This window comes from Austrofundulus limnaeus, unplaced genomic scaffold, assembly GCF_001266775.1.
Source record: "Austrofundulus limnaeus strain Quisiro unplaced genomic scaffold, Austrofundulus_limnaeus-1.0 Scaffold990, whole genome shotgun sequence".
Classification (NCBI taxonomy): Eukaryota; Metazoa; Chordata; class Actinopteri; order Cyprinodontiformes; family Rivulidae; genus Austrofundulus; species Austrofundulus limnaeus.
The window spans coordinates 18,233-33,767 of NW_013953392.1; the positions used below are offsets into that span (position 1 = coordinate 18,233).

The 15,535-nt window shown below is 38.4% G+C and overlaps 1 protein-coding gene across 1 annotated transcript in view; it reads left to right on the forward strand.

Moving 5' to 3' along the window:
* The window catches only part of LOC106533645 (rho guanine nucleotide exchange factor 10-like protein), a gene marked incomplete at its 5' end in the record, with an annotated part of 88,727 nt that overhangs the window by 18,042 nt on the left and 55,150 nt on the right, over positions 1-15,535 (forward strand). The window contains 5 exon segments of the mRNA XM_014030043.1: positions 891-968; positions 3,761-3,940; positions 4,954-5,070; positions 12,902-12,994; positions 14,388-14,558. Of these exon segments, the coding sequence (XP_013885497.1) occupies positions 891-968; positions 3,761-3,940; positions 4,954-5,070; positions 12,902-12,994; positions 14,388-14,558 (639 nt within the window).

Here is a 15,535-nt window from a genome sequence, read left to right on the forward strand (position 1 = left end):
CTGGTATGTGGGGCAGGAAACGTATATCCTTATATGGTGTTTTTGGGGTGGTAATTATGCTAATCTCTCCTCGGGCACGAGCACCTGATACGCATTCATCAGTTTACGCAGCTCATTTACACACTTTTCCTAAAGATAGAAGAGTTTGTTGAATCTGATGTGACATGTTCGTACGAACAAAGGTAAGAAAAAAMTAGGATAAGAATACMAACATGTTCTTGCATGCTGCTCATTGTTTAGTTAATARTACCAATATTCTGTCCGAGTCCAATTTTCAAGCAGGACCATAGGAAGGGAAAACACAATTCCCGAGATGTTCTACGGGGAGACAAAAGGAAGAGGAGATTCCAGGAAGAGGCTGAATTTAAATAGTTTATTCCAGAAACTCTGGCCAGCTGCCTCCAGCTCCAGTCAGCACAAATCACATGGGACCTTGGAACACACACACCCACACACAAATAAGCACAGGAGCCTAAAGATCCATCGAACTGTGTTCACTGTCAATGTTTTCTTTTGGTMTTCCTTCACTGAAACATATTCTATGGTCAATAGCCTCAGGATTAGACTTTAGGCTGTTAGAGCAGTCATTTGTACTCCAGTAACTGTTAATATCTATTTGCTTTAAACTCGTTATCCYGTTTGGAAAAGCACGTGTTTTATATCAGAGCAGCTGCTTTCCTGTCATAGCCCATCCGGTTGCTCAGCTCTCCGACGGAGGCCTCGTTCAAACAGACCCGACTCCTCTCCGAGTCTTTTTCTCTTGTGACTAACGTGTGATTATGGTGTAATCCATCAACCTGTGCCGCGCTTAACTGAAAGCACGCCGCATAGCGCAGCCCAATCATGTCCTCTTAGAGCCAGATTTCCTGACTGATCTGTTGTCTGCGCAGGTTGTCAGGCGCCATATCCTGGGCTCCATCATTCAGAGCGAGCGGAGCTACCTGGAGTCTCTCAGGAGGATCTTGCAGGTGAGCCACTTAGTCCCCTTGTCGTCCTCTGCCACATGCAATATCTTCACAGTTTACCCAATATGAATCACAGTGGAAAGAGAAGCAGCGATATCCATCAAATTATCAAGGTGCCTCTGCATAAATAATCCTGATAAAACAGCCGTGCCTTCCTTCTTTCTTTTTCTTTTTTTTTATGGCATCATGCTGATGGCAAGAAGGAGAGGCTGTCAGGTTTGCACAGGATGGGGTGCAGCCTCTCCTCTTTAATCTGTCTTGTTAGAAGGGAAAAGGAGACCTCTTATCTCATCATCACAGAAAAATAAGAGGAGCACCTACTGAAATGGAATTAACCGCGATCAATGGCTGCCTTGTGCGCTGCAAAATCTTTCATTGTCAGGATTCAATGAGCTGCTTTGTTGTCAAGTGACATTAATGAGCATGTTACTTCCTGAGGTTCAGTTCTTTTAAAGAAGAAGAAGAAAAAAGAAAAAGGTAAACAGAGTCCAGCCAAGTAGTGAGTGTTCTGTTTCRAGACTTGAAACATATTACGGCTGCATGTTTGTGTTCTGCTTTCTGATTGTTTTAATGCCCACAATGAATTTAAAGTAGACGTATCCTGCTTTTAAATGCTRCTTTTTCACATTTCAATTGTTCAGTTGAGTATAAAGTATAAAGTGGAACTGCAATGCTCTGGTCTGAATTCCTTCTTTTTGTAACTCTTGTGCAACACCCCCCAAGCTTTCAGCTTTCAAGCTATCATTGTAGCCAGAGTTGTAAAGTAACTAAGTACAAATACTTTGTTACTGTACTTAAGTAAAAAATTTGGTTAATTGTACTTTACTTGAGTATTTTTTTTTCAGTGTACTTTTTACTTTTACTCGTTACATTTTTACGCAATTATCTGTACTTTCTACTCACTACATATTCTAAAAAGGTAAGAAGTAGAAAGTTGTTATTACTTAAAATAAATACCATCCTGATAAATTGTCTCCTGGATAGAGTGAATTTAATTGTGGTTGGATGAGAAGTATAAATATATACCATTCTGACACTGTATTAGCTTGTACACAACCCAWCACAGCTGCACGCCATTAGAAAAAATATTTTTTGGAGAAGTCACCTCCCAATAAATACCATTTTGGAAAATCTAACTGCTCACTTTTACTCAGTACTTTTACTTTTAATACTTAAGTAGATTTTGTGTCAGAAATTTACTTGTGATACTTACCGTACAAAGTACAAAAACAATCAGATACTTTAAGACTTTTACTCAAGTAATATTTTTAGAGAAGACTTTAACTTTTACCAAAGTATTTTTATGGTAAGATACTTGTACTTTTACTCAAGTGTCACTTTGAGGTACTTTATACAACACTGATTGTAGCTGGATAGAGGGGGTTTTCGACTACATATTACGACTACAAATTTAGTAAAAGATGTCAACAAGGGAAGACTTGTCCATCCAGCCTTATCGAGTCTGACGCAGAGCCAGAGGAGAATGAAAGAAAATTGTAGCTGATAAGCTCAGACCTTATTTGGCAGTTCCATCGCAAATACAGATGTAACAGTTCAGAAAAACATCATAGAAAATAGAGACATATTGAAAAATACACTGCCTGTCAAAAAATGGATTTAACTAAGCAAATAGGTACAAGCCTCCTCCTGGATAATTACTGGGCAATTATGATTCACCTGGCAACAAATTATTTAAGATAAAAAATGGGATAACCAGCACTCCAAAAWTACCATGTTTTTAAAAAGGGCAGAAAACAGGACGCGTTTCGACTACATGCCGTTGTCAACTTGTTCAATTTTCAAATTTTTGTTATTGAAGAAGTTATTAAGCCCAACTGGTGCAATGAGTTGCTTCTAATTTCTTGAACAACCATGTAGAAAGACACATCCAGTGGTCGTGGAAAAGATGTCAGTCCTTTTGAGAAGGGTCAAATCATTGGCATCAAGCAGAGAAAACATCTAAGGAGATCACAAAAACTAATAACTGGAAGGTTAGTGAGGAACCTCGTCTTGGAGGTTGTACCCATCATGCTCCTACTATACAAGCCTGTGGGGACAGTATATGATCTGGGGTTGCTGCAGTTGGTCAGGTCTAGGAAGCTTACCGAAACAATGCCACAGCGAGTATGTGCAGTAACCAAAGCTAAAGGTGGTCCAAGGACATATTAGAGAGTGTGACATATTCTGTGGTGGTCAGGCAGTGTATGACCCAAACACAATGTAAAGATAAGTATGCAGCACCAGGAGAGACTAAATTCAACTTTTCTGCACTTCTAGAGACTCCAAGTCCACAACAGAATGCATTTATCGGCTAAAAAAAAGTGGATTTTGCATGTATTCCCTTTAAACGGTTGGATGGTTGTGTTTAAATATTCAACAGTTTTATTTTTATAATGATTACTTTTGAGAGTTTTGAACATATCGTGGCTGTGATGGTTGTCACMGCTCGGTACATAAGACAAAACAGACAACAACAACGTGAACAGGCAGCTCTTTAAGCTTCTGCATGGTATTYTGAGCCATTAATTTTTTTGTTTGCAGCGTGTCTAGATAGTATCTTCCTTTGCTTCTTTTCTGTCATGCCAGTTAACAAAATGTAGATAAATAAAACATGCGCCCGCTCTGGGCCCGGTGTTCACCTGTGACTAATGTATTCACCATCTAATACTCTGTACCCGTCCCAAATGTTTGTACCCAACCGTCACACTTTATAAACYCGTATCGTTACACCCCTGTTGTGTATGATTCATCTGATGAATATTGACCAAAACACACTTTTGTCCCAATCTCATCAGGAATACCACAAACCATTGATGGAGGGAGACCCCCGCATTCTGAGTCCAAGGAAGATCCGACCCATTTTCTACCGAATCAGAGAGATTACGCAGTGCCACTCCATGTTTCAGATCGCTCTGGCGTCTCGTGTGGCAGAGTGGGACAGCAACGAGAAAATCGGAGACTTATTTGTGGCCTCGGTTAGTACGGCCCATTTATACTGGATCCATTAAAAAGAATTGAAAATGGAAAAATGTCTTATATAGAGTATGTGAGTAGATGTGTATGCAATCGCAAATGTTAGTGTTTGTTTTTTTCTCCTTGTGTCTGAATGCAATCAAAGACTTGGATTTTGTTAAGATGCAATCATAATTTCCGCTGCCTTTTCTATCAAACCCCATACAGCAGTCTGTGTTAGCACAGTTCTGATGAGCAAACAGGGATAGTTTACCCCAAACAAGGAATCAATTACAGATATGATAAATATCTCCTCTGCACCCGGAGCTCTCAGGAATATAGATGTTGTCACATTTTTTTTTTTAGAAATTATATTCGGTTCATTTCAGGTTCCCTTTTGTGAGCCTGTGCATTGGGCTCATTCATAAGGTCTGCTCATTATTTGCCTATTAGAGGAGCTTGTTAGACTGTGCTCTCTGTTAACTATTATACTGCTGTTATATTAATACCTTAAAACCTACTGTAAAATCAAATGAAGCTGCATTTGACAATAAAAATACTGGGCCTGTGCACAGTCTCCTAGTGAGTCTGTACCTGCAGAGCTCGCAGTATTATCTGAGCAGGAAGGGTCCTGGGGGGAAACAGAGAAAAAGAGGGTTAATTCCTTCGTGTARGTTGCCAGTTTCCCATTACTCCTCGCATTTTCGCTATCAGCTGGCCGGCGTAGGTGTTATTGAGGGAAGATAATAAATATTTACCGCACAACAGGCTCGCACACCTCCACTCCGACACTCTTTTCCAACTCATCCCTCTTTGTCCAACTTCCCAAATGACTCATGAGGGCCAGTTGTTTACCTTTTTTAACAACCAGAATAGCAAACAAATRGTTTTTCATTCACTGTAGGAATTTACATATCAATTTCTTGCTTCTATTTTTTTCCCATTAAAATGCTCTAAAAAATTTGTATCAGAGGGAATTATATGACATAATGGATCACTGTGCAGCCGTGTAATATTTGTGTGTGTTTTCTTGCAGTTTTCGAAGTCCATGGTGTTGGATGTGTACAGTGATTATGTGAACAACTTTACCAACGCCATGGCTCTTATTAAAAAGGCCTGCATGTCCAAACCAGCTTTTCTGGAGTTTCTGAAGGTAAGGTTCAAACTTATCGAACATAAAATGATTTTATTGCTTTTTTTACTTGTTTCTTTTTGTAAAATAGTGAAAAAGCTTGATTTAAGTTTCAGTTTTTGTTTGTATTAAATCTTCTTTTCCGAGCCTCAAATCTTAACGTTCAATTCATTGTTGACCCAACAGGCCGCACTGTTGTGTTCTTGTTGTTTCTGGGTTAAAACAGCAATAAATGCTTTTGGTTTTGTTGGTTTCATAGTTGCTGCCTGTTGGCAAAGACAGACTGAAGAGCTCATTATGCTCTATTTGAAGCTGCGCGGTCACGTGGTTATTTCACGTTTGTTTTCACACACACACCTTTCATAGCATCTGAAACACTGCGCCAAGCTCCTGGGAAACCCCGCCTACTGCGGTTTACATCAGTGTTTCCCAAAGTTGGGGTCGGGACCCAAAGTGGGGTCCCGAAACATCAAGGTGGGGTCCTGAAAAGATTTTCTGAATTAATGAGATTTTTGCCTTATTTGTTATAAATGAGTGAGTTTAGTGTATTTAAAATGGATAAATGTAGTATAAAAATATTGTTACTTTGRCCATGTTTTGTTGACCTGATACAAATGTTTATCATCCAAAAATAGTTGGGGGTACAGGTCTCTGCTACTGTTATTTTGTGGGTTAAAAGCTYAAAAGTTTGGGAACCACTGCACTTTGGTTCCCAAAGTTGGGCTTGGGACCCAATTATGGGTCACGAAGCACCTTGGATAATCTCCAGAAATCAATTGAAAGGGTAATAAAATAATTGCTGATGTAATATTTTCCTTATAACTATTACAAAAACACAAAATAAGTATTTATATTTGTGTACAAGCTGTTTAGATTGTCAAAAAGCCTGTGTTTTTAGGGTTATTAATGAAGTTRGTGTAATATACTTGTGTATATTTGGGGTCACAAGTTTTTGCCATGGATATTTTGTGGATCAGAAGATAAAAAGTTTGGGAACCACCGGTATACATCACCACATGGGTTTTCTTCCTGCTGGAGTCTACACTCAGGAAACAAAAAAGAAAAAAACCACTCTGATGCCTGATGTTATTTGTCTACAAATACGAAAAGTCTGGTTTTGTCATGCAACTGCGACTATAAGAGTATGGAGTGTGTGGAGGCCTAAAGTCTTTGTGTGTGTGGCCTTGTTTTTTCTTCATTGTGGGGCCCAGATTTGAGGAAAATACAGCCTTGTGGGGACCGGATGCCCCTTGTGGGGCCCAAAGCCCMGGCCCACAACTTCGGAGGCTGATTTGGGGTGTGAGAGTTCGATTTAGGACCAAGGTGTGAATTGAGTTTAGGTTAGTTTTAGGGTCAGGTAGGTACCTGTGAGGTTAGCTTTAGGGTAAATGGTCAGGGTTAGGATATAAAATTACGAAAAAATTATTGGAAATCAATAGAAAGTCCCCATAAGGATAGAGAGACATAGTAGGTGTCTGTGTGTTTCTGTGTCTGTCTGTCACCAAAATATCTCATGAATGACTGAAAAAAAAAAAAAAGAACTTGATGGATGTTTGGAGTCAGTCCAGTTCAGGACGGCTCCTTTCAGGGCATTTTGTGGATCTTTAATTTTATTGGGATTTTAGATGTTTAGTGGTCAGATGCATTGGGCTCTTCATCATTTTCTTCAAACCTTGTCCTGAGCTTGTTTTTCACTTGCAATCAAAATTAAAATAGCAGAATTTTGATTAGCTTCAGAAGCAAAATGCTTTGAAAAAAAATKATGTTCTTTATAAACAAGAATAAAAAAGCCTTGCTCTTCATTAACAAAACAACAAGCATAGAATGCAGACTAGACATTTTTAMTTTTGTTTTTAATGGCTCTAGTTTATTTCAGAGCAGTCTTTAAAGTGCTCTCAGACATGTTATTCTGCAGTGAGAGGCTGCTGGTCAGAATATATTCAGGTATAAATGCAATTAAAGCAATTTTCATGTTAAAATTTTGAACAAGATTACATGGATAAAACTCTGCCATACAGACATTGTTTGAACTCTACTTTGATTTTCAAACTATTTAAAATAGGATTCATTTGTTTTTGTTTTTTTTCYGTGTTCATTTGATTTGAAGTAACTATCAAATGAGGGATTTAAAGCAGATGTTTAATCTCAAATATTGCAAATAACCACTTAGTCTATAATAAATCAATGGCCAACATATTTCAGGTAGTAATCATTCATGCTTTGCATGTGAAAAGTATTTCTGGTAAACCTGACAGACTTCTGTTGGTCTTGATGCCCAAAGGTTGCTTTATTGCAGTAGATGTCGTCATTTCAATATTAAACAATAACATTGCAGGTTTTCCTAATATGTTGCAGCTCCAGTTTAGAGTTCATATTACAGATCTGCAAAGACAAGTTAGCTGTAGTTAAACTATGAAGATGCTTACAGGAAGTGGTGCTAGATCATGTGATGTTCAAGTCATGTTTTATTATTAGGCACTCAGAAGTCACAGCGGTCTTTTGCAGATATTGCTTCATGTTTCTGTGAAGACGTGCACACGTTTGCTCATTTGGGACAAAATGAAACTAGGTAAAGTAATTAAAAAATGGAGCTTCCATTGTCTCATGGAGATTCATTGCTGCTTCTGGTTGTGAGGGGACTAACTGTATCAGCAGAGAAATCAAATCCTATTTTATTTTAGAGCGTAATTTGTTACCCAGTGTAAAAAAATAAAAATTAAATTAAAAAAATCTGTTTGAAGCGTTGGCCTTGCATTTTTTCAGGTTTTTTGACCTGCAGCACACATCCAGCAGAAGAAAAGCATGGCTGAGAAGCAACAAGTCTTGACGTAAATTCTATTGAAAACATTTGCAAAGAAAATAAACATTTAATTGCAAAAAGTGAAGAAGAAATCTTAAGAGTTTTTCGACCAATGGCTGCTCTCACAGCTGAGAAGTTGCAGAAGTTATGGTGTTTTAGATAATAAATCTAGAACTTTAAAGGGGCAATATCATGTAAAATAAACTTTTTTGAGTTTTAAAACATGTTATAATGTTATCCTCTCATCAAAAACATGCCCAGAGTTTTGCTTTGACTCGTTCATGCATGTTTGAGAAATCCTGTAGTGTCCTGAGGCAGACAGGCAGGGGAGAAAAAACGAACAGTTGGGACTAGAACCGCCTTTTGGGATCAGCTCCTCCTCTGGGCTGTGTCTCCGAACCGGGCTTCCTCAACATGGAACACACACACACCCTTCCCCACACACCCCGCCTGTGACTCCTGCAGGCAGAAATGGGCGGGACAGAAGCGGAAGGAGGTTCTTAAAGAGACAGAGGCCAATTTCAAGGCGTTTAGAAACAGATATGATGAGGTCAAGTTTATTTTTGATTTAAACTTAAAACCAGCATTTTAATAACAACTAAAGGTGACATAGTTACTTTATTATAGTATAGAATTTAAGTATATGCCTGAGAAACACATAATATTGCCCCTTTAAACTTTTGCAGAAAATAGTGTGAAGAGCTATATTTTACAACTTCCTGTCCTCTAAACCCCGCCTCCTCAAGAATCCAGGGATGCACTAAGTACATGTATTGAAGCAGATAATTTATAGAAGTTGTAATTTTAAGTTTTTGTTTCCTATATAGTTAACGGATGTTTGGATAGAATGAGTTATAACTAAACTTGTTTGAGATGTCCATTTCCTCTTTCCTTTGACATCAGTAGATGTAGATGTGCCTACAGCCAGAACCAGCTGGGAAAGTAAAACATATTACTTCATTAAATTAGCAACAGTACAATTCCATCAATTGCAGCGAGCTGATAAAAGCTGAAGTTTCTTGCACTTTCTGTAAGGTTGCCTGGCAACGAATGCGATTTTGCTCAGCAGGGTCAGTGACATAACCAGAAATTTTTTCAAAGAACAAAGTTGAGTATTTCTGATTATAATTTATTTTTATTTTTATTTTTTGTATCACAGCAAGATGTAGCTTTAATATGAGAAGGTCAGAAACCTTGTTTTGGTAACATCACATCAACCCAATTTTTCTTGTAATTTCCTTTTTTTATTACTGAATAAAATCAGTTGACCCACGTTGAATGTAGCGACGCCTCATTGTTTTATTATTTCTGATTGTGGCCCACTAACTAAAATGGGACATTGAGTATTTATCTGATTATATTTAAAAGGAAATGACAGGCACAAAAGGAAAGATATTTTCTGCATTAAGCCATTGCGAGTGCTGACATTTAAATTATTTTTCTGAAGTTTGCTGAGAAAGCTGAAACTGGGTTCAAGCTAAAAGAAGCCAAAGCCAAAAATGAGCTAAATGRTAGTCAAAAGGGTAGCTGAAATTTAGTTGAAACAAACATCAAACTAAAAACGTGTCTTGCGAACCAAAGTACTTTTTGAACGAATAATGAAATTCAAATTTAGTAGCCATAGATAAACCCAAAGAGAGCAGCACAAAAATGTTTTTAGACACAATGTTGTAGATTTAAACAATTTTAGACCAAAATGTTGAATTTTAGTCATAAATAGAAAYGTATTACCCCTTAAGGCACCGTTTAGACAGTTTATCTGCAAAAAAGGTTGATTTTGGGGTATGTTCCTCTTTAAATAAATATCTCACAAAATCTGTTAGTGCTCAGAAATATGTTTGGGACTATCAGCTACACCCAAATTTGAGCTCGATATCCAAGCCATTTTGAATATGTTTTGGAACATAGTTAACTCTAAAAGTTATTGAGATGTAGAAGTGCATACAAAGATATTTCTGAGCATTTCTTCAACAAAACATGTACTGGATCATGAGATGTTTTGCTAACAGACAAAAATTTTTTAAACTAAAGTAATAAAAATAAAAAAAATTAAAACACACACACAAAAAAAGACTACATAATTGAAAACAATATATTGTGTACAATACAAAAAAATGTTTCATCTAGGGAATTGTGTCACCTTGTACGACAGTCAGCAGGTAAATGATGGCTAGACGGATGCTGTTGATCCCATGAGGGTTTGTTTCGTTCTCCTACATAAACTGTTCTTATAAACAAAGAATGCAGAGTTTCTGACAGGAATTAGGTCAGATTTCATCAGCATTTGTCTCAGGTTTGGAGGTCGTCTTTAAATTCATTCTGAAGAAGTGGATCAGAGCTCAGAATGTGTTTCTGCGTATTTTAGGGAACTTGTGGGACTTTTTATTGCTGATTTTTTAAAAACTATTTTCTTTATTTGGCACGACTTTTTCGACTTGATTCAAAAATAAACTCATCTCTGGCGGCTTTTATCCTGTTTTGATGATGCCGTTTTCCTTGAATCTATATTCTAGTGTATCTGCTTGTTTCTCATGTTCAGATTCTCCTGGTTTTGTGTTTCTTTGACTTTTAAACCATGCTCATCCTCATGCGGAACTCCTGTGGGAATCATGTTTCCTTTTGTACAAACTTTTGACCTGCCGAAAATCCAAGTTGAATCAAATCTTTGTCAGTTACAAAGTAATCTTTGCAATGTCTGTGCAAGATTTATTTTTTTACTTTACCAGTATTTATATTTCCTTGCTGCTGCTCGTTCTTTCTGCAAATTAAAAGTAATTAAATAATTGCTAATGAAGTGGCATTTTCTTCATTAAAAACTTGAACCATTAAGCAAAAAAAAAGATAAAAGATAAAAGACTCAACTCCAAAGTGACAGCAAATCAAGGCTTTACTGGAAGTCTTCATACCTAAAAAACCCAAAGTCTTACAGTTTCCAAGACCTATTTATGTGCGATTATTGCGTCATCAAAACCCTGTTTTTCTGACCCTCAAACTGCATTAACATTGGCACAACAAGACATTCCCTTTTTCTCAGCTATTGTTAAGCACAAACAAAACTTTGGTCAACTCGATCCAATAAGTCACTTCTCATGTTTTACATGAGTGAATTGCATGCAACCCATTTCCTGGATTAAAACAGAATCATTAAGAGTTATTTCCCAAAAAATGCTTTCTACTATAATACATAAATGTTTTTCATTTTTATTTTTTATTATTTTTTTCTGCTTGGCCTTCAGAGGAGTCGGACGCTTTTGCTCTCTCTCCCGAGCCTGTCCCTCCTTCCTGCTTCGCAGCTTTTTCAAACTTTTCTTCTACCATCATCCAAAAACAGAAGGAATTATGGATCTGGTCAACTGGTCTCTGAATGCAATCGACACTATTTTTTCCACACTGAGATTGGTGCGATGGGAGCACAGCTGTCCCAGTGGAATGGTAGCAGTTGGTCGGGTCGCTGGTTCTTGGGGGTGAACCTGATTCATTTGGCACCACTTTCCATTAAAGACGTGGAAGATTTGTACATATTTGGATTTATAATAACTGGATTCCTGCTGATCGGCTGTGGAGGAGTTCCTGCTTATCGGAAAATAAAAGCAATCCTGACAGCAGTCTGGGCCTGTGAGAAGCTGTCAGAAACCTTGGACGGAATCTCCCGTACTGGAAACACACAGACTCAGATGCTGGGGGATATAAGTCGCAAACTGGATGGGATTCTGACGAGAATCACAGTTCAGCAGCGTGCCCGTGAGGAAGTAGGATTAAACCTGGGTGAAGTTTCAGATGGAAAAAGAGGCYATGAGGTGATGAAATTCGAAACATTCGCCATTTTTTCGCCATTACAGAGATGCAGTTACAGAGTTTAAAGCAGCAGTAAACCCAAGGCTGCTTGTCCCAAAACAATTATGTTTATCTTTCGGATCCCTGCAGCTGCTGACCTTGGCGCTCGGCAGTTATCAAACATCCCTGGATGACACGTGAAACAAAGGCTTGATTCACCCATTCCCTTCCCCGTATCATCCGTGGGTGGATCAGTCCGAAGGCCACGGTGGTGACTGAGAACTGAACTCTGGTGAACTGAGCTTGAGTTGATAAGAACTTGTTTTGCACTCTGGGGTTCTTTGATTGGTTCCAACATAGAGTATTAACCTGAAATGTCACCGGCTCCGCTGCATCCCACCCCGTACCACATATTTGACCCCCACCACCACCCAGCTGCCTTGCACTCAGCGAGTGTTTTTTTTGTGCATATGATTCTCTGTTTATGAGTAAACGCAGGATCTGAACATCTTTTTTAAACTCACCTCTCCTATTGTTTTTTTTTTTTTGTTTCCCAAGCTGCAAAAGGTGGCGCGACCCGTTGCGCAAGACCTCTGCATTCGTTCCCTCATGTTTGTTATGTGTGTCTTTCTCTGAACGGTTGTTCTAAACTGCAAATTTCATTCTGCATTGCATTTTTGATGTTGTGTGTGAATGACAATAAAGCTGATTCTGATTCTCTCATGTTGGCCTTTACAATAGTTTATATTTTATTTTATTTTTACCAAAAAAAAAAACAACAAACAAAACAAACAAAAAAACAGGTTTAACTATTAATATCAAAAGAAAATAATATATATAAGGCTTTGTACTGTTAACATGTCCTTGGATCAAAGTGGGATGATTTTGTTTAATACATTTCTTTTTCATAGTTTCTGTAAGTCAACCTCTTGATTACTTCTTAAAGATTAKTTCTTAGCCTCCAGATATGCTTTTACATACTTTCTTCACAGCTCAGACTTCACCTTGAACAGAAATGGTTTCTCTTCCTGACCTGCACTCACAGTAATCCAGCAATGTCAGTCACTTGGGGAGAAAAGAAAACAACTCTTTTATGGTCTTACATCACACCCAGACCTTCTTCACCCACTCACACACCTACATGCGGTCTGAAGGGATTCATGCCCTTTCTGTGTTTCTTAATATTCATCCCAGAACAGAATCTTTTTAACCACATGTTGCATATCCTGTTTGTTTTAATTTTTCTGTATTTTTTTATTTTTTATTTTTTGCTTCCAGAAGAAGCAGGCCTCCAGCATGGACCGGATCACTCTGTACGGGCTCATGGTGAAGCCCATTCAACGATTCCCACAGTTCATTTTGCTCTTGCAGGTAAAAAGGAATCAAAATTTGCTTCTATTCGTGRACATTTTCCAAACGTTTTTTTCCTTGCATTTCAAACGTGAGAAATAGTTAAAGTGCGAGGCCGCAGAACTGATTGGGTGTTAAACTTCCTCGATTACAAACAGAGCTTCAAAGGRAGCTGGCATCAACAGCCCTTTTTGTGGATTTTTATCCAAACTTCTGTTTCTTTTTTTTTTCTTTCTTTCTCTTTTTTTTGGGTGAGAAAGATTTGGATTTGAGCTCGACTTGCTGTGTCTGCAGTAGCTCATTTCATCCCTCAGTAGGCATTGATTATCCATGAATTRGAAAGATAAGTTATGAATACGAATCAGGCATTTTCTTCCAGCCCAAACTCAATACTCCAAGGAGGAAGTGCCTCCATTTAATCAGACATTACAGAGAAGTAAAATCTGCAGGCAACAAGCTACATTTGAGATGCTTCTCAAGACYGGAGCGGGTTTTTTTCACAGGGTCAGGGATGCAGGACAAATACAGACTCGCAACAGAACAGTTCCAGAATCTCCTTAAAGTTACACAGTTTACAGGATAAAAAGGGATGCACAAACTATTAAACTATATCTGACCTGCGGTTGGGCTAAAGGTGACGACTTTAAGCACATTATTTTTTGATAGGATTCAGAATGCTGGCAAACATGGAGGAAATGATGAAATCCTAAAGAAAGAGAGTTTTATATTATTTAATAACCAGAGAACTCATCCAACAACTCTTCCAGTGGAAATCAGATTTTTAACATTGTTAGCACCCAAAAGGAGTTTGTGGGAGTAAACTGTCTTTAATTTAGGATACTCATGTTTTTTTTTTATTAAAAGCCTAATTTCTTCCGTTTAAATCACAGATTTTGTACTGTTCTGTTACTTCTCGAGAGCAAACATGTCCTGCTTCTTCTCTAAATCATTTGTCACTTATACCAAAATACCAGTTGTAGCCGTGCAGGCAGACTTTGTCTCAAATTAAACTTTGTCCAACAGCAGATAGTTTGTTTCAAATGACAAATGGCCAAATATCTGCTAAGTTATTTTTGAAACGCTTGTCTTCTCTGCCAAATTTTCCAGAGAACTTCACACATTATGGAAACCAAAAGTATCTGTAGAAACTATTTGAACGTCAACAGATTATGGCTCAGACTGTTTTACTTCACAATGATTATTTGCCATCAAAAGTCCTAAAATGAAAGACAGCGCATCCCTTTTGCATCCCAAAAAAATGAAACTTAGAAATAAATCCTGTAAACCTGTGGAGCAGGACTTCTCGTCAGAACTGGGACTCACTAACAAGGTCCACTAACGAGCTGAACAGGAAAGAGTGCTTGGACAGTTGTGAAACTGAGCTGCCGCTTTCCTCGTGACATTTTTTTTTCAGGACATGTTAAAGAACACGCCAAAGGGCCACGTGGATCGCCTCCCCCTCCAGCTCGCCCTCACCGAGCTGGAGACGCTGGCTGAGAAGCTGAATGAACAGAAACGAGTCGCCGACCAGATTGCAGAGACTCAGCAACTCGCCCGCAGCGTCAGTGATCGCCTGCTCAGTAAGGTAAATGGCTACATATGCTTGTTCACCTGCCACACACACACACACACACACACATGCAAACCCACGCGCACACACATTTGCCCCAATCAAATCAGCTGCAGGCCTGCCAAATCATCCGAAGCCGTTATCGCCGCGAGCCAAACACCTAGACATTAAACCAGTGTATAGCAATCACTTATATCACTTTCCTAGACATTAATTCAGGGAGGCATTTTTACTTGGAGAAATTATCTCATCGAAATGATGCCCATTATCATCCCTAAACAGTACCGCATGCAAAGGCAGAGGCATTGCTTCTTCATTACCACGCTGAAATTACAGTCCTGCCGCTGCAAATCTGAACAAACGCTGCTCTGAATAAGAAGAATTAGGGGGTAAATGAGACATTTAATTGGAAACTGTAAAAGAGCTATCACCCCGTCGCTCTCTCTCGTCTTTGCTCTTCACTTTACCCCCCATTCCCCTCTTGCACTCTCTTGTTTACTCTCTTTCTCCACTCACGCGGTCCTCTCTTCTGTCTCGAGTGTGACTGRGTTGTCCTTTAACCTTTTTCACTTTCTCAAACACTCCCTCTCTTCTTTATTTTTTTTAAACATATTTCTCCATCAGACATTGCTTTCCAGGTTTCTGAGATGAACTGATTTGCCCAATCTCCTCCGCTCACGCAGAATTCCATTTTGCAGAGGTGACACAGCAGAATTCCAATAAGAACGTCTTCTCGGTCGCTCCCATAACCATCCGATGAAAAAATTAATTATTTGTCTCACGGTATCTACCGTATTTATTCAAGTATAATACGTAAAATTAAATCCATAAAATCATTAAATCCATAAAATCATCCATAAAGTTGGGGGGTAGTACTATACTTGGATAAATATTTTTACTTACAGTGGTTTGCAAAAGTATTCATACCCCTTGAACTTTTCCATATTTTGTCACATTACAACCACAAACATAAATATATTTCACTGGAATTT